Below are 19,330 nucleotides of genomic sequence, written 5' to 3'. Positions count from 1 at the left end.
TTCAGTTCATTTATTTTTGTCCTCAAGACAAACTTGACTTGCAGACTGGGTAAGGACAGGTTAAAACACAGTCAAGACAATTTAGGAAAAGGAACACCTTAAAGACAACAAATAAAGTGGATAGTTGACAGAAAAAAAACAGACAGCCGGGCCAATGTTAGTTTAGCTTTTTGTGTCTCTTGCATCTCTTGTCCAATTTGTCCTATATGAGGGACATAAAATCTCCAACCTTAAAGCAATGGTGAAGACCATGTCCAGTATGAATTTGGCCTTTTTGTCGGCCTTCCTTTTCAAAAGTAATCAGCAGATAAATTTGTCAAAGCTTGTTGACTTTGCCTGCCATCTTCACAAACGTGAGCCACGTATTTAATTTTTATTATTTTTGTCATCCCATTGCTGTCATTGCAGACATGAAAAACGCAAAAGAACAGACTGGACTACTTTGAAAATATTTTTCCTGTTGCTGGTTGGTATGAACTTCTGAATGGGTTGGGTTGTATCCGAGCCGTAACAGAGGCGGAGCGCAGTCTGCCATGCGTACAAGCGAATGCCGGAAAGGCGGGACGTGGGTGTGAATTTTGGCACTTGAGAGAGACATATCCTGCCCTGTTGTGTTTATAGCGATTGTCATGGTCCAACAAATATTTTCTACATTACCCTGACACTGACGTATGCACATAACCAATTATCTCATTGCAAGACCAAACCAATATCCTGCTTTTCTGGCTGAAAAAAAAATGGTGGACCTTCTGAATCTTATTTTGTCCATTCTCTGTGGATGGTCCATTGCTGCATCCTTTGTAGGAGTCTCAGTCCCTATTTGATAAAATTTTAGTTTTTTTTTGTTTGTTTTTGTTTGTTTTTTGCTGATGTTTGTCTGCTAGGTAAAACCGTTTCAAATAAAAAAAAAAAAATAATTGTTTGATCCCAATACAATCATCTGATCTGTAGTTAGGTGTTATTAATTGCGCCGCACACCTCACAAATTGGCTTTTTTAATTACTTGTATTCAAATAGTTGTGTTTCTGGAGTGCCTTCCCCCAATCCAGTCTTAGTTTAAACTAATGTCGGCCTTCATACTGTAACATTGCTCAGAAACTAAATTTTTTTCCCTTGACTTCACAGCAAGGCTGAAGGAAGAGCCATGATTTCCAGGCGACTGTTGCTGTACTACAAACATGCACCGTAAAAGCGGAACAGATTAGCATTATCATTAGCTATAGAGCAGGCGTGGGCAAACTACGGCCCGGGGGCCACATGCGGCCCATTAAACGTTTTAATCCGGTTTGATCACCTTACATGATCACATATACACAATAAAGAGATCGAAAGCCAGTTTTGAAATCGGAACCTAGTAAGTAATTGTTTGTTCAACAATTTTTCAATCTATTTTAAACGGGGAGGATTGGTAACAAATAAATGGCAATATCGCATATCTCAATGTTTTTAAAAGTAAAGAAAATGTGCTAGAAACAGGGAGTTGGTGTACATGATTTGCTGTTTTTGGACCACATATAATGAAGTCGAGGACCAGATATGGCCCCCGGGCCTTGTGTTTGACACCTGTGGTATAGAGGATCACAAATGAGATCCCGAATAACCACTGACGCATTCTGTATTGGCGAAGGAGCGACTTCAATAAATGTCACTCTTGATTTGTTTGCTGCGAAATGATGACATGCACTGAGTTAGTCAGTGAAAGACCACACCCACTAACTCTGCACTGACTGATTTGTATGCTGCAAAAGAATGACATGTCACGCCGAAAAAGAGCAGGCTTCAAGTGATTCATTCGCTGCGACGAAAAACCTGTCACTCGGTGGACGGATTTGCCTTGAATGATTCTAACCTGTTCCTCTTGGTTGGAATATGCTTTCATTGGCATCGGTTCTTCAAGCTAACGGCTAATGTTGAGTCAAGCCACGAGAAAATAAACACACACGGACGTCGCCATTGGGGAGCGTGTCCCTTTTATTTTGAGAGACTATACATAAAGTTGGAAGGAGAGGAGGTGGGGGTGAGGATGAATAGGAATTTATGGGGAAGGCCACAAGTGTTTGAGGCTCTGTTTTTAGATGGTTTAAAATAGATGTAAAATAATAATTACCAAAGTATAAGTATGCATGTACAAATAAATATTAGCTCCCCTCCGTGGCTCTGCTGCAGGGATGTCAAACTCATTTTTGTCACTTACATCCAAAAAATGTGACATATCACATCTTGCATTAAATTGGTGAGTAACTCGTTTGAAACCAGAGGTCAATAAAAAATAAAATGGCTGTTCAAATAGTATTGCATTTATTTTAAAAAGAGTAATTGGTGATAAAAAATATCTCAAAAGTCAACAAGTGCAGACAATTTGCAATTTTGTTTTTTGAAGCGAGAAACATAAAAGTCGATGCACATAATTCGCTTTTGCGGGCCGCGTAAAATGATGAGGTGGACCGGATCTGGCCCTCCGCCCTCGTGTTCATTTGCACTTTATCTAATAATACTTTTATCCCTTAGTGGTCATGTATTTGAAACAATATAGCATACATATATTGTAGTCCAAAGAAATATTGCATTGCATTATTGCATGCTGAAACTTAAAAAAAATAAATAAATAAATGTAAATTCATGAGTTAAGCACATCGATTTACAGTACAACTCATAAACAATAGTCCAATTATATTTTGCACGACATCCTCTATTTTTACATTTTGATTTCAAATGAGAAATAGTAACAATTTATTCCTCCACATGACACTGTACATCTTAGAGCAAAAAGCGGGTCGGCACTATACACACATTTATGAACAACTTTGTAAAAAAACTGCAAAGGAAATAGACAAAAACACGTTTAATAGCGCAACACTAGTAAAACCCGAATCTCATTTCTAGTCTGTCCTTGTTCTTGATGGAATCTCAAGTCCTAGATTTGGAGCGGTGTATTTTCTTCTCCTTCCATCCATGTCTGAAGCGGATCCTCGACTCCTTAAAAAGGAACCCCGACTGTAATGACATATTTTCTCTGTGTGATTTATTTTGTTTTTTTAACATAACTATAAGATAATTTGTTTTTGTTGTCCAGGCAGTGGACCGGCTTTCTACTTTCAGCACAGTCCTAGAAGCTGCACCCGGGTTTCGATGCTTTGTAGATTTGGAGAAGGCCTTCAAGCGTGTCCATGGAAAAAGCTTCCCTTTGTCAAAGATTCTGTTCCCAACCTCTATGGACTGAATTTCCAGGCTCAGACGAGGTGTTGAGGTCGTGAGGGGATCCAGGTTGGTGGGCTCAGTTTTGCTTCTCTGCGTTGTGGTTCTGTGTCTATCATCACTCTTGCTGAGTCTCAAGCGGTTAACATGAAAATGATTGCTTGTAACAAAGGCAACAAAAGATGACACTATAGGATTCGATTTAAATTTGTTCATTAGTTTTTATTGTGGCGAATAAAGTATGGATGTTTATGTCCTCAATTTATGTATATGGAATTTACAACGATAACGGCACCACTAACTTCTATGAAGAAGATTAAAACAGCTTCCATTTGCGCTTCATTTTTCCAATTGGATAATTGAAAATGCAAACAATGTCATCTTCCGCGGTATCATCTGGAAATGACATCACTGTCATCTGTCTAATGTTAGTGGGTGTCATTACGGTCCCACTGAACCAAAGCAATTGTGTCTGGTTTAGGGATGAGATTGGGACTGGGATTGGTTTCCTCGCCTTCTTTGTGAGTGCCGTGCTCAGACCAGAAAATCCCTGCTGACTGCATGTCTGGCGGAGAGGGTGCAGACAGTCGACACTAATCTGCTGTCTCTCTCTCTCTCTCTTTCTCAGTCTCTCTCTCTCACACACACTCAGGTCAGTCGCATTTGATCTCCCTGTGGGCAACTCATCATGCTTTATGGGGTGAATAAAAGGGCAGACAAATTACTGGGAGCTCATTTACAGGATGTACATTTTATCCATACATTCGGCCGAATGATACGAGGTTGCGGGGATAGAAAATGAGTACCTGAAATAATGAGTATTATATGCAATGGGAAATATTTCAAGCATTGGTTTTAAAGGCACAAATAATCCTCGTAGTTGCTGACATGCTAACATTGAGTTAGTCATTCACTGATCAAAACTTACAGCAAGTGCCATGCAATTGGCTGGCAAGCAATCCAAGGTGGAGCCCGCCTCTCACCCAAAACCGGCTGTGCTAGGCTCCAGCTCACCCGTGACCCTAAGGAGAATATATAGAAAATACATGGGTGGAGCACAGCATAAAATACACCTGCACAGGCTAATGCAGTGCTTCCTAAACACTGGTATGCTCAAACGTGCGAGGGTATAAGCCCCCTGCCCCCCAGAAAATACATGCATTTACTACAAATATTGTATCTTTGTCCATCTATCTCTTCTAGTTACATATAGTGACACGCACAACAATTATATTTTCCTCCACTAGGTGGCATAAGGCGCACGGACTGCATATTCTGTGCATCCACCTGTTGAGTTAAAACAAAATAGGCTCAGAATTTAGAATGAGGCTATGGACATTTCTGATCATTATAGCAGTATGCTGCATATACTAATAGGTAAAATGTGATTACCATTGCAATAGTGATTTGTACTACACTAACTTTCTGTACATGGATAATATTTTTATTAGATATTATTCTTGTGTGCTGCTATGTTCCGATTTGATGCTCTCAAACTTTATTTTATCCATACGGGACTAAGACGAGCCATTTCTATTCAAATACTCTCATGCATATAAATAAGACGACCAAAATGTTAGAAACACTATTTTTAAGACAGTGATGCACTCTGTACTACAACTGTAATGATAAACTTGTAGTTATTGTATATACATCTCAGAGTCACAATAGAGCAATAATGACTTTGCATAGACAGAATAGATGGTTTCTCGTGACGTCACATACATTTTGCCACAGCCGCTGTAAGCACGCGAATTAGAAGAAGCGTGTTGTACTGGTTGAATATTTGTTCGGTTCATAGAGTGTACTGTGACGTGATGGGCTCGCAATATCATTTGGCAAGATAATACTATAAAAATAAAAATAAATCAGAGTTTTAGAAACAAAAGTTCATTGAGTAACTGTGTTAACTGTCGCAAATTTCAATTTCATTTTGTAGTGACAAAAAATGTAAAAGTGTCATCACTTGCAACCTTTAAACTTTTATTACCTTTTTAATTGAATTTATTTTGCATGTAATAAAAAAAAGAACAAAAAATGTAGCTGGCTGCAAATGGCCTCCACATCAGATTGTGGAAACCACTTATTTCTGCTACCACTAATAATAATAATAATAATAATAATAATAACAATAACAATAATAATAATAATAATAATAATAATAATAATAATAATAATAATAATAATAATAATAATAATAATAATAATAATAATAATAATGTATCTTCATGGTTTGTACATCTTGAAACTCAACTATGTCGGATATGTAATGATTCCAAGCTAAGCCCTTACGGCCGTACTTCGTATGCTGCTATGAGGGCTGCGTGGCCAGCTGTCAGCCCGGCATTGCTCCAGCAAACAGCCACACGTAGACGCACGTACCACAGACCAACCCCCTTCCTTTCCTTCCCCCGGCACTCTGACGACCAGCGAGCGGCGGGACAGGCGACGACCGCCGCTTCAGCAACAAAAGGACGGCTCGATCGACGAGTAAGTACAATAAGAATGTTTGTTTTTCCACCGGACAAGATTGGTTGAACACGGTGCGTGCAAATATTGTTTTGCTTAAGCTGCGCGTCCGAGGGGGGAGGGGATGGGGTTGCGTTGCCGGGTGGAGATCAGTGATGTAGTGTAACTTTGCCTGGCTCAATGCAAAATATTAATTTTGGTCTTCGATTAGGCGTCGACTCGTGCAAAAAAACAAAAACATAAACAAAGGGGGGTTTGCATAGACTTGAACTTGTCTTCCACATTGAGATACAATTTGTGTATGCAACTGCGTCGAATTTGCCGCAGAATGTAAACAAACATGCAAGGTATGTGATGAGAATGTCAGTGCATTTATTTTTAAAATAATCGATTGTCGTCTATTTCTAATTCGAGCTGCATTTGATCAGCATAACGGGGGTTTGGCTGATGACGTTATTATTTCACTTCATTTCAGTCACAATATTGACACACATTCGTTTGCTTTTGCCATTTTAATCGACATGGCATTTGCCACGCTGGTGATCTGATGTGTTGCGTGCCTTTTTATGAGTGTATTAGCGTGAAAACACGGTTATTTTCGGTGCTATCCCGTCGTCCAGCACAGCGCCTCCCGGCGAAACTCGTGTCGGAACACGTTGTCAGAAAGGGGGTGTGTGCCGAGAAACGAGCGGCCAGCCTATCGGCGGAGGCGCCCGCCCACTTTTATAGCGCTTGTTTACTACGCATACTCGAATATTATTGGTGGAACGCCTTGGCAGTCTCGGGTTTAAGGCTGCATTCAGGGACACACAAGGAGGTGGGAAATTCGAAGGAACTGCTGGGCAAACGACAGGAGTAGCCTCTCCTAAATGCTATTCAATCGAATTCGAATAAAAATTCACCATCACCCTAGCACGTACATCGTAATATGTTATTACTGACCAAATTCCTTCATATAATTCCTTAAAACTGTTAGCTGCCTGCAGTGCAAAATGAAACAGTGCAGTGAACGGTGCAGATTACTGCTACTTATATTGATTATTGTGTTGAGGTCGATAATAACTTTAGAAAATAATTTGCACTTGTTTAGAAATTAAATAAAATGAATGTTTATTCTTGTTTAGTAGGAGTTTGGTTGAGCCGACAAGTCATTTTATGTTTTTTGGCACATTTAGGGCTGACCACAGCTGGTCTACTGGAGATGCAACAGTATAATATTATACCTTATTTTGCCACGAAAAAATCAAAATACGCCCTTTTTTGAAAATAATAGAAATAGGTTTTCTTTCTATGAATGTATGAATCTTTTACAACCATTTTTTCTGTACACTCAATTCCATATTTGACAATGAATCCAAGTTTGTTATTAACTTCAAAGGGTTCTTGTGAGATACAAAGTAATTGATGAATATCATCATTTGATAAAAAAATAAAGAGATTGAGCATTTGAGCACCTAAATAGTTTTGAGTTATTAGGGACAAACTATGCCAAACCTGAAAAGAAAGTGCAATACAATACAATACGTCTTCATTTATATGGTCCCTGTTTTTAAAAATTTCTTTTTTCCCACTTCAGTTAATGCAGCATTAGCCCCATTTCACCCTTGTGGTGATAGGTCATAACAATTCATCAGATGACATCTATTCAACATGTTGCCTGTCACGTATTTGGAGAGAACTACTCAAAGCTATTACATTTGGCTGTGATATCTGATTTTCATCAAATTCCTGCTATGAAGTTCAAATTATGATGTAATTACTGCGTTGGAAAATCACACAAGGGCTAAATCATCCAATTGTTTAGGTCAATAAACATCAGCAGACCAAACGTAATATCGCATTTATTAGCTCATTCCAATAAAATCATATCCATCGTAGATCATTTTTTGGGGGAGAGGGAGGTCTGTATTTCCACAAAAGTTCTTTCACAGAATGTTATATAAACTCAGTAAAAAGGAGCACACCATAAATTTTACACATGAATTTCTCATTATTTGTCACTTTTACTGCCTTTTTGTTGCTTGAGGCAGAACTTGTGAGTGGACACACTGAGTTGTCATAGTGCTGTCATCAGACTTGTCCAAGCATGAACTTTAGAACTTAATCACATTTGCAACAAGAAGATTAGTTAAAGGTCAAAGGTGAAATTCAAATTACTTTTGGGAAGCAGAAAAGGTCAATTTAAGATTACTCGGGAGTTGCATTGTGGGGAATGTAAGCACCACACCCCCACTCCTGACGACATATGATACAACAAGCTCCTGTTTCATAAAAAAGAACCGCTGGAGTATGTCAAGATCCAACCTCTGAATTATTAAATATTTCACAACACAAAACACATTTTCCCATAACAACTGTAAATAATGTAAACTTGCTAAATCCATAACCTGCCCAACTGTTGCCATGATAAAATCTTCATTAATTAGTCAATGTTTTGAGTAACATTTAACACAAATAAAAAAGTTAACCACTCATGGTAAGTCAAAAAATCCCAAACTGTGCAAGTGCGGTTTAACGTGCAAGGCATGGGGTGATGCAAGTGACCCTGCTTAATGATTAGACATGTTTCACCTTGTAGTGTACATTCCGTTCTTCTTTTAATATTGATGTGAAGTTGTGAACTCATTGTTGCATCAGGCATATTGTAATCAGCAACCTGGAAAGAGAATCATGCATCAAATGACTGACCGCAGAGCTAATTTAGATAAGGGGCATTAAAAACGGCAGGTTGCCTTTTCGGAATTGAAATTGAGAGACGTTCGCGCGACGAATGTAGCCAACAAATTTGAATTTTAAGCACACACAAATATTAATGGCATCAGGAATGTATATTTTTTGTCTGTTAATTCAAGTTGATAAATAAATAATAACATTGTTCACTTGGAAATAACACTACACTTCTATAGCCTATGCATGTTACAGAAAATTGATTATTTCTAACATGCGGTACTCAAAATTGAAGCCGTTCCTTCAGATGACACAACAACCTCTCAACAATTACCACAGCACTTGAGAAGTGATTGGAAATCAATTCACAACGGCTGACAGCTAACGACTTGCGGACATCTGGGAAGACATAAAATTAAGATGATAAGATATTTTCATTGTCCTGGACACATCGTTGTTCTTTGGGGTCATTTTGACCTCATGAAATCTGTTTCATGATGCTTAAAGGGGAAGTCAACCCCCAAAAATGATTTGCGATGAAATGTTCACTTGTCTAAAATGGCATTTTGATTCATATTGCGTTAAGCAGCAAAATCTCTGCCTGTTTTTAGCCATCTCAGGGGGCGGCCATTTTGTCTTTTCTGTCGACTGAAAATGACATCACGGTTGCTCAAGGGTCAGGTAATGACTTTTCAGGGCTCGCCTGTTATCTGAAGCGGATCCCTGAGCAACTGTAATGTCATTTTACGTCAACAGAAGTGACAAAATGGCCGCCTCCTGAGATAGCTAAAACAGGTTTCTTTTACTGCTTCACTCATATTCCGCAAACGCAATATTAATCAGGGTGCCATGGTTCAACTTGTGGGCCTGCATAGAACATATTCATGAAAAGAAAATTTTTGGGCTCACTTCCCCTTTAAATGATCAGCAAATATGAACTAACTGTCCCAAAAATCTAAATAATTTTTTCAATCAGTTTTAATTTGCTGGGGTGAATTAGACACAAAAGATGACAAATTTGAACAAAAGAGTGAAAGCACAGAGACAATATTTCATTAACGTGGATACAAAATGAGAACGCTCACTTTGAAATGTTTTTGTTTGCTTCATGTGTCACGCTTTCTGTGGTGTGTCACCCACAGGGAGTTTTGACACTGTGCTTGACTGCTGAGTCCCCGCACTGCACGGCAGCAGCACCATGGCAGCTATGAGATCCAAGGACAGAGTTGAATCCGAGCCAGGCGGACCGGCGGCGGCAGGACCGCAGGCATGCGTCTCCAACACGCTTGCCATCGACAAACAAGACATGCGACACAACACTGTGGTGAGAAGACACATTGAGATCTGTTTCCCTTTCTATTTAATGACGTTAAAGGGGACACAACATGGAAAATGTCTTTTTTATTTCTTGTATACAAATAGTTTTGTCTTCGGAGTACCTACCCATCCTTCAAGTGTGCAATTAAACAACCAAGTAAAGCATTTCAGGCTTGTTTTTGAAAAAGCTGAGCAAGCCGTTCTGACCTTAAAATTAAATTAGCCAGTGGTGGCTTTGCGCATGCGTCGTTCGTCTGGGTGTGTGGGCGTGAACATCGCTTCCTTCGGAGTGAGAATTAAAATCTACTGATGTCTCCATTTGCGGGTTGAAATAATTTCTATCGGTCGCTGGGTAAGACTGTCTGGTGATTTGTTGATTCAGCATAGCGATGCCCTCTCGCAAATGAGTAATGACTCACAAGATGTCCGCAGCTTCAACGTAAGGCCTTACTGTCACCAACTTGTGATCTGATTGGCTATCGCAACCGTCTATCAACTCTAAGAGCCCTTTCACTCACACAGCACAGACACCTGCACGATTTTATCTGAAGGCCTTGAACAAATAGTATGTGCCACTACTATCATGAAATCTACCTGGCAACACGAGCTTGCGGAATTCTGATTGGATAAAAATTCTCACCTAAAAAATCAAATGAACTTTGATCGTAAATAATCATAATTTCTTGATTTTTGGTCATGTAAGGCCAGCAGAGAAAGCCTGAACCGCCCCTCACTGGATTTTTCGATTATATATGTATTATTATTTCAATGGAGAGTTGATTTATGGTGTATTTTCCAGGAGTTAATCACTGCACTTATGAGAAGAAAAATATTAAAAAAAAAAAAAAAAAGCAGCTCTTGTATTGGATTTCATTCGACTGTGCAAGTGTATATTTTCTCTATTTCCTTCACGGGAGTATGTTGGCAGTCATAACTCTTCTTGAAGAGAACGGAGGTGATCTCACACAAATGGGATCATCCTTTCTTGGTCTGTTACTGCCTAGTCAGAGGTTGGCACTTTCTGCCTTTTCATACTGCCTACATTGTAAGCCATATTGTCTGCAGGCAGGACGCCGCAGATGGACAGGAAATCATTTCTCAACAGCTTTATTTTGTGTCCATAGCAATACTCCGATTCGGAGGTTTATGTAATCAGCTTAACTGAAATAACCGGTGTATGGCTCATGGAATTTCACGATTCGCTTCACTGCCGGCATATACGTGTAATGTTTGAATTGAACCCTCATTGAAACAACGGCTCATTTGGAATTTCACCTTTAAACCTCCTGTGAAGATTTACGCAAGGAACTGCATCCAAGATCCGTTTGTGGACCGAAATGTTCACAAGAACAAGGCAGTGCACCTGCAAAGTGGGCTGGAGCGAGGCTGGAGCATCGGGCCCGCTCCCTTGCAAACAAGGGCCCCTGCAATGGACCCACTCGTAGTATCAGCAAGAGAGCCTGCATACAGGTGAGAGATCAGTTGCACTGTGAGAATTAACGAGAGGGAGTTTAAGAGTCCGACTGCAACCTTAGATCTGTTGTCTCCAGTTTCCGTAGCCCAGAGTCAGTGGAGATGGATGAGATCATGGCGGCCATGGTCCTGACCAGTCTGTCTTGTAACCCTGTGGTCCAAAGTCCTCCGCAGACCGAAACTGGAACAGGTCTGTGGCACTTGGTATTCAGAATTGAACATTTTCACCACATATTCTTGTGCGCGTGTCCTCAGGGGTGGGCTGGAACTCCTCATTCCATTTCAATTAACCTGCATGCTTGTATTTGGAAGCAAGTTGGAGTACCTGAAGAAAACCTTTTCAAGCATGGAGAACACAAAAACTGTAAAACAAAAAAACCATTGCATTACATTGAGTAATTCCCATTAAAAATTCTGGAGTGGAACAATCGTAATGTAAAGTCAGCTACTTACTGCCAGTTCAAGCGTTTAAATAACTCACTTTTATTTTTAAGTATTACCGTAAATGAATAAAATTGCGCAATTGAGCTTCCCTTTTCAACTATCATTTAAGCAAAGTAAAAATAGACGTTGGCTCAGTGGTAAATAAAATATTAATAATCAAGGAACAGTGTGGGAACAAAAGGGGAAAAAAAATGTGATGAATCTGTTTGGATGAAGAGAAGAACATAACAACTTTGGCACCCGTGCGGGACACCTGCTGTTCTCTGTAGGATGGGCAGAGAAGAAAGCAAGAGAGCATTCGTACGAGTACACTCTGTCTAAATTTAACGCGGAATTTTAATAACCGCTCATTTTTATAGTTTCTGCTGGATTTGGCCACTCTTTGCAATGTTTTCTTTCAACGATCAAATATTTTCCCCCCTTTTTTGTGTCGGATACATTCCAGAACCACCCACAATCGGCGGGAGAGACCGTATAAAACTTTTTTGATTTAGATATTTATTTTTTTTTATTGAATTTTGATGGCTTGGAACCTTTAACTAAGCTGCAAATACATACACTGTTACACTGAAGCTGTGCAACTCTAAATTCGACTGGGTTCAATAGCTAAACTGTGAATCTTTTCTCTTCTAGTTGGCCCCTCACCATCGGCCGACATGGAGTGCGGCGGCGGCGAGCTCTCCGACAGCGGCAGCAGCGGCTACTGGAGCTGGGATCCCGGCAACGTGAGCCCGGCCCCCTCGCTATCCGTCCCGGAGATGGACAGCAGCCCAGATGAAGGCCTGAATATGGAGTTGGAGCAGGGGGAGGAGCTTAATGCCAAAAAGCTAAAGGTATGCACTTGAGCACCACTGTTGTAGTTTTTTTTTTTTTTTTTTTTTTTTAGTGTGAGAGTGCCACTTGCAATTCTCATCCATCTTCCAGAGCGATTTAGCTTTCGGGGAGCTGGTGACAATCCCAGCGAAAGGCAGACTCACAGGCTGCATAATATATTAAGCCACACAACCACTCACACTCACCAGAAGTAGAAAGTCAAGGAATTTTTTTTTTTCCCCCTGTATCACCCTAGAATAGATCGGCACTGAGCAAAAGAATCACATCTCCAGAGTCAAAACCAGAACAAGAGCAATCTGTATAAAGCTAACCTTGACACTGAGCAGAAAGTGGGGCAAAAAGTCACACTTGACATTCTTTGGAGCGTTAGGAAGTTAAAAATTAAAATATTAATTTGTGGAAAACAAGGAATTAGAAGATGTGATCACATTTCTTTTTCTTCATTTCTTCTGCCCTCCCACCCATTGTGGAAATTTAATAGGAGAATAAAGCTTAATAAAAGCAGTTTTATAATTTAGTTAATGCCGCATGCTGTTAAAAAATGGACAGCAAGCCACGAATGCTCTCGCAACAAAAGCCGTTTGGGGAGTCCTGCGCTACACTATCAGTGAGCTAATTCTTCAAGTATTTGTGTTATTATATGTTTATGTCACGGGATCAATGCTATTGTTTTTCAGACTGACACAAAATGCTTGCGGCAAGCTTATTAAAGTTCTTCGGCATTATTGTGTTGAAAGTGTGGAGATGAGTGCTCGCAAAAACGCTGGAGTCCCTCAATTATTTTCCCATTTTATTGTTCTTCCAAACCATTTTTTTTTGTTACCACTCAACCAATTCAAACGCAATCAAAGAGAAAAATGTGCAGCTCATTTGAGACATATGAAGTATTGCTTTTCTCATTACAAGCACTCGTTTCTGAAGTAGTTTTCCAAGATCGCCGGCAAGATGGCATGGCAGCTACTCAAAACTAAGCACCCAATCAGATTCTGCCGATGTCATACCCATCTAATATTGGAAATGTATCTGGGGAGTGCTGCGGTATTTGATGATTTATTGATCATCTGTCTTTGGCATTTTCTTTGACTGTCGGCAACACCTCTCACTTTATACCAGGTGTGGGCAAACTACGGCACGGGGGCCTCATGCGGCCCGTTAAACGTTTTAATCCGGCCCGCCGAACTTGTAAAAAATTAAATGAATAAACCTTGATAATGTTTTATTGTCTAAATATTGTGGTTTTTCATAGACATATATATTGTTGTAATGCTTTTTTTTCACTTTTATTTAAAATTAAATGTATTTTCTTTCCTCGGATGAGATGAGGTTACCAAAACACTCCATCCATCTGCTCCTGGACCGGCCCCTCTGTCAAATTTTAGAACCCATTGTGACCCACCAATCAAAAAGTTCGCCCTCCCCTGCTTTATACAGTGGTGTGGAAAAAGTGTTTTGCCCCCTTTGTTATTTCTTGGGTATGTTTTTCATACTTAAATGTTTCCCATAATCAAACAAAATTAGATATCAGTCAAAGACATTTTAAAATCTCATATAGTAAGCATATGATGCTATACTGTGCCTTCACTTAACATTTTCCACGTTCTCTGTCACAGAGCTCTTTCAAAGGCTTGTACAAGTGCCTGTGGCCCAATTGTGGCAAGGTGCTCACATCCTCTGTCGGAATTAAAAGACATATACGAGTGCTGCATTTGGGGTGAGTTGGTCTCTTCACTCGTTCAATACATTTTGTAGAATCTGGATTCCCTTCAATGTGATGAAACTCTTTAAGATTTGATATCTGGGCCACAATTGTTTTTGTCTGCTAACAGCAAAATATAAATTTTTTTCCTGACAGCAGTGGGTCAGATCAGTCGCAGAGAGAAGAGGACTTCTACTTCACTAAGATATCCTGTGAGGCGGTGGACACCAGCACTGCACTACTTCCTGCCCAGCAGGCTTTGGGCCAAGCATCGCCTCTCAGCTGGGCCTCGTGCAGCTTACCAACTGGTTTGGCTGTTCAGATCCCGCCCGCACACAGGCCAAGGTCCAATTCCAGCTCCGGCCTGGGCACAAGCAGGCCCAGTTTGCTCAGTCAGTCAGCCCCCAGCAGTTTCTGGCAGATTCATTCAGAGCATCTCTATCAGGTCAGTTTGGAGAACAGTCAATAGACATTCACACACGCACAGTCTATATCTGCACGGGTGAGCTGGGGCCTATCCTGGTTGACTCGGGGGGTCCCTAAAACTGAAAAAACATCTTTTTTTTGTTAACGTAATAACAAAAAAGAAATAAATGGAAAAGATTGGAAAAACTAACTGAAATTCTTCTTCTTAAATTTATAAAACTAACTTTAATTATGGCGAAAATGTACTTTATTTTTGTCTTTGCCAATTAATATAATTGCATGAACTGTCGGGGTTTATTTTAATCGTGCAAGTTGAGTTTATTCCGGTATTTTTGTATGTCGAAACAGAAGAACTGAGGTCAAACGGTCTTTTGAGAATTGCAGTTTAATTTATTACATAATATTACATAATAATATTACAATATTATATTCATATTATTATTAAATAAAATATTATCTGACTTTTTGATTTGTTATCTTGCACTCAATAAAAACTCCATATATTGAGAAAAAAAACAAAACAAGCTAAAACTAATACTAAAAATAACAACAACTAAACTCAAATGAAACATTTTCAGAATAGTAAAAATGAGCAAACCTGCTCTGAAAATAATTACAACTCACAGAATAAATAAAAAAAAAAGTCCAAACAAAATAATAAAAAAAAATAAGTACATTGTAGAATGAAAAAGAAAAAAAGCATGACAACACTGGTGAGAGGCACGGTTTTTGTGTTATTATTTGGATGTAGATGAGCTAGAACTAAACTATTCTTCCTAAAATTTCAAAGTAATGTTGTTGCAATATGAACAATCCATCAAACTTCTCATTTTTGATGTGGCCATGTACAACGTAAATTCCATCTAGGACATTAATATGGTGTCTTCTCTATAGGCCTGTAGCCCCGCCCAGGTTCCTGCGGCCCCAAGAAGTCCAGGGTGCCACACTTTGACCACGCCCACTACGGCCTCTGGCCACAATAACATCCAGGTGTGTCTTGGCAGTATGAATGTATCTTGTAGATGAAAACAGAATATTTCTATATTTGTATGTGTACGTGTATGTTTAAATATCTGTCCAGGTCTTATTTTAGTTTGACTCTAATAATATAGCATAACATTATTGATTTGGTGAGATTGTATACAAATGCCATTATGGTTATTATTATTATTTAATAAATAACTAAAAAAAAAAATCCCTCGAACCTATTCTTTTAGGCCCATTGTTCATGGGTAGTTTGCCTTTTGAATGTATTTACTGGGATCATTTATGGTTGAACTCCACAAATCACGCCTAGCAACAAGTGATAAATATGGGTCATGGCATCATTCTGAGATTCCTTGCTACGTCTAACTCATTAAAGTACACACTCCCACCTGTTCATCCGTCACTCCTGGTTGAAGTTGCCTGTAAACCTGACACATACAGCAAAAGCGAGGTAAACATATTTACAGACCAAAATGTCTAACCAAGTCATATAATTGAATTAATGTTAACACTGTGTCAAATGGCAAACATTAGCAAAAATGTTTCGGTAATTGTAAATGTCACACACTCCCCTTGATTAATTTTCAGTTTAGCAAACAATTCATTAAAAAAAACAGGCATAATCCAAAATGTGAACAAATAAAAAAAATGAAAAATACAATTCATCTGTAAATATGCGAATCAGTTGGTGCTGAATCGCGAATATTCAGGGCTCGAATCCTAGATGGCAGATGGCATGTCTTAGTTGCGCTCATTTACTACTTCAAAAAAATATTAAAAAGGTCCACTGAGTTGATTTTTGTGAAAAAAAAAAAAAAAGACATTGTATTTTTTGTTAGGCAGTTTTGTGCCGTCCTTGAATGGTAATTTTCATGCAACGAGTGCCCAAAGCAATGTGGAAAAGAAATACAGTTTGTGGTTATTCTGTGATTTACTAAATAGTATTTCAAGAGAAATCTGTCTTCCAATTTCTCAAGACAATGAAAAAGTGTCATCATTTTTCTGATATGGAGACTGCGACAGTCCATAATCTGTTTTAGTTGTTTGATTGTGTTTCTTTGCCTCCGAAAAATCTAACAGCCACGTTCTGATCCTGGGGTGTTGTCTCATAAAAAATTTTTAAAAATGCTGTTTCCTCTAGATGGTGAAACCCCGCTGTCGGTCTGTCAGCGTCGGGGAGCAGTGGCTGCAACAGAACCGGCTCCAGACAATGAGCGCGTCGCCCTCGCGCACTCACTGCTCCTTCAGGTGAGACGCCACATATCTCCGTTAGCGTCCGCCGCCGTTTCATCGACATATACCGCCTGGCATTAAAATTTAAACGGTACTGAGCCTCACGCTGTCCAAACACATCTCATGCCAAATGACGACATACGCCGTAAAAGACTCAGCGGAAAAGTCAATACCCATTTTCTCTTTGGTAGCCGCAAGATATATATTTAGCTATGTCAGTTTATGAGATGGTCCAACACTGGAGGAGGATCGATGAATCTCAAATTAAAACTACTACGACCCTGCAGCACACGTAACTTTACTATTTAAATTTTTAGTTATTTGGTGACAAGATTCATTGTGATGTTGAAAACTGCATTAGTCACAAAGTACGTCTATAACTCATTCGGGATCTAAATATTGCTTTGGTAAATATGTACCACCACTTTCAAGAATGCTTATTAAAGATTTTGAGTTTTTTTTAATTTATTTTTTTAAAAAAAAAGTCATTTAAACAACAGCTTTCAATCACCATGCTTCTTCTGTACAGGTTATTACCAAACGCAGTGGTCGTATTTAAATTTTTAAAAGTCATTTGTCCTATTCCACCCTTACAAGGATATTGTTGTTAAATGAAAAATCTTCAACTGTTTCATTTACAGGAAAGGTCGCGGGGAGGCCAAGAAGTGTCGCAAGGTATACGGAGTGGAGCGAAAAGACCAGTGGTGCACTGCCTGTCGCTGGAAAAAAGCCTGCCAGCGGTTCCCTGACTAAACAGCACAATGGATGGATGGATGGATGAATAAATGGATGGATGGATGGATGATAAAATTAAATTTTATCATAAAAGAGGATGTTGTGTATGTATATCAGCCATTGAGAAAAACGTTACTTTACTTTTATATCTTTTTTTTTTTTTTTGTACATAGAACCTCTTTCATAAACTGCTGACGGTTGAATTCCTCAAATCTAAATGGGAAAGTACAGCTACTTAGCGAAAGGGCAACTCATTAAATAAATGACGAAAAACAGTTTGAATTCAAGTTCCGCAACGACTGCATCGATTTTTAATCTCTTCGGGGTCGCATTTAATGATTCTGATTCCTACGGCCATTTTTTTTTATTTGTCTGTTTATTGTTCCTTTGGGTAATGAAGGTTCGTGTATGTTTTTTACCTGTCGGTCTGCTATGGTGCTAACTGTTGACTGACGTTGATCATGTGACATACTCGGCCTACGATACTCTCCAAAGGTCATATAATTACAGCCGTCGTGACCCTTGCTGTACAGTATTAGTCTGCTTTAGATTGCTTGATTGTTTAATCCGATCCTCTTCCAGTGGTTTATGATGTATGTTATATTGTGCGCTTTGAGCTACACTATGTACGAGTATTTTGTAAGTTTTTTAACGTCTCGTTAAGCCTAAATGTGTTCGTTTTTTTTTTTTCTTTCCATGTTTATGGCACTTTCGTGGATTATAAAATCACAGGAATAAGCTACAGTACATTTGGTTTCATTTAACTAATTAATTCCATAAAAAAAAAAAAATGGATTCTCTTCCTGCCAATATGTTAGCAAACAACCGACGTTGACGGTTGTTTGGAGTGTTTACGGCAATAAGAGTTTAGAAAAGCAATAACGAACAAAAAAACAACAACAAAAAAAGGAAATGCAGTATATTGTCACACAAATAAATAAATAAAAACACGGAGAATTTGAGACATTGGCTTCTTTTCTGCACGACAATCCACAAAAGAAATAGTAAACTATTTTATTCTTGATTTTTCTATACACATTTTTTATGAAGTCTTACAACAATAATTTAATGTTAAAAATTGTTTGCAATTTACATTGTATCCACAAATGTCATTATGAGATGCGAGTGCAAAGGAACATGCACACATGCGGGTGCAACGTTTCTCATTACATCTGAAAATACACTATTAAGATGTAAAACAATGACTGTGGCAGCGAGTGGAGGAGAAAACCCTTTTTTTTTTTTTTCTCTCCACTTTTTTTCATACATTAATGACCATGGCTGACATGCACTTTTAATTCCTCCCCTCTGCTCTTAAACGATACATTAAGATGATGTCATTTAAAACTCCTTTGCCTTTCCACACTTCCAATGACAGGCCCAGGTCATTTCCAGCTCCATTGACCTCAGTACAAATGAGTCGCTCCATTCTTGGGGCATTCCACAGTTGGACTTTTGACTTCATTTCTGGAACATCGCAGTGTGAGGGTTTAGCAATTACGAGCAGTCAGGCCAAACGTGCTAACTTTGTTATAGTTAATCTGTTTTGTTTTGTTTTTTTCCCCAGGGGAATTCAATAGCTGAAATCATTAGTCGGTCATTTTGGTAAAACTTTCCCTTATAATTTTCTAAAGGAGGGAAACAAAGTTCCAGGAGATAACTATGTCATTTGGATCTAATTACACAGAGAAGAGAGTTTCCGAGCCAATGGTTTGTTGTTCTTTTTAATCTCATCGTGATTGCAGTAAAAAACTAAAAAGGAAATAAATCCACATTATTGCATGCTGATGTTCTCAGACGCTAGAGGGCAGTATTGTTTCACCTGTAAATACTCCCGGATACCGTCAAGCAGCG

General features: G+C 39.0%; 1 protein-coding gene and 1 long non-coding RNA gene across 3 annotated transcripts; one reads left to right on the top strand and one right to left on the bottom strand.

Annotated features, from left to right (window-relative positions):
* Window positions 1-2,281: 2,281 nt before the first annotated feature.
* LOC148316807 (uncharacterized) lies at window positions 2,282-5,678 on the bottom strand. Its single transcript, XR_015840248.1, has 3 exons — window positions 5,496-5,678; window positions 4,124-4,217; window positions 2,282-2,994 (listed from the first exon to the last, which is right to left on the bottom strand). It is a non-coding gene; the product is annotated as an uncharacterized LOC148316807 (long non-coding RNA).
* On the top strand, window positions 5,525-18,433 carry znf395b (zinc finger protein 395b). 2 transcript variants are annotated; one of them, XM_088286952.1, is made up of 10 exons: window positions 5,525-5,685; window positions 9,474-9,655; window positions 10,943-11,118; window positions 11,199-11,311; window positions 12,199-12,398; window positions 14,010-14,110; window positions 14,255-14,540; window positions 15,416-15,511; window positions 16,650-16,756; window positions 17,383-18,433. In XM_088286952.1, exons 2-10 carry the CDS (start codon window positions 9,530-9,532, stop codon window positions 17,492-17,494), a joined length of 1,317 nt encoding a protein of 438 aa, XP_088143078.1. In that variant the 5' UTR covers window positions 5,525-5,685; window positions 9,474-9,529; the 3' UTR covers window positions 17,495-18,433. The 2 variants fall into 2 exon arrangements, with proteins under 2 accessions (XP_088143078.1, XP_088143077.1); XM_088286951.1 differs by having other exon boundaries at window positions 14,252-14,540.
* The last annotated feature ends 897 nt before the right edge of the window (window positions 18,434-19,330 follow it).

The sequence above is a fragment of the Idiotropiscis lumnitzeri genome, chromosome 21 (genome assembly GCF_059441095.1).
Source record: "Idiotropiscis lumnitzeri isolate Australia: NSW breed Sydney's pygmy pipehorse chromosome 21, RoL_Ilum_1.0, whole genome shotgun sequence".
NCBI classification, from domain to species: domain Eukaryota; kingdom Metazoa; phylum Chordata; class Actinopteri; order Syngnathiformes; family Syngnathidae; genus Idiotropiscis; species Idiotropiscis lumnitzeri.
The sequence above is the reverse complement of the archived record's forward strand: the minus strand, read 5'-3'. Positions and strand labels throughout refer to the sequence as shown.

Excerpts from the sequence above, each read along its gene's own strand:
- znf395b (XM_088286951.1), top strand. The coding sequence starts at position 9,530 with ATGGCAGCTATGAGATCCAAGGACAGAGTTGAATCCGAGCCAGGCGGA. Across the intron at positions 11,312-12,198 it reads GCAGACCGAAACTGGAACAG|TTGGCCCCTCACCATCGGCC; the intron begins GTCTGTGGCACT and ends TTTCTCTTCTAG. Across the intron at positions 14,111-14,251 it reads ATACGAGTGCTGCATTTGGG|CAGTGGGTCAGATCAGTCGC; the intron begins GTGAGTTGGTCT and ends TTTTCCTGACAG.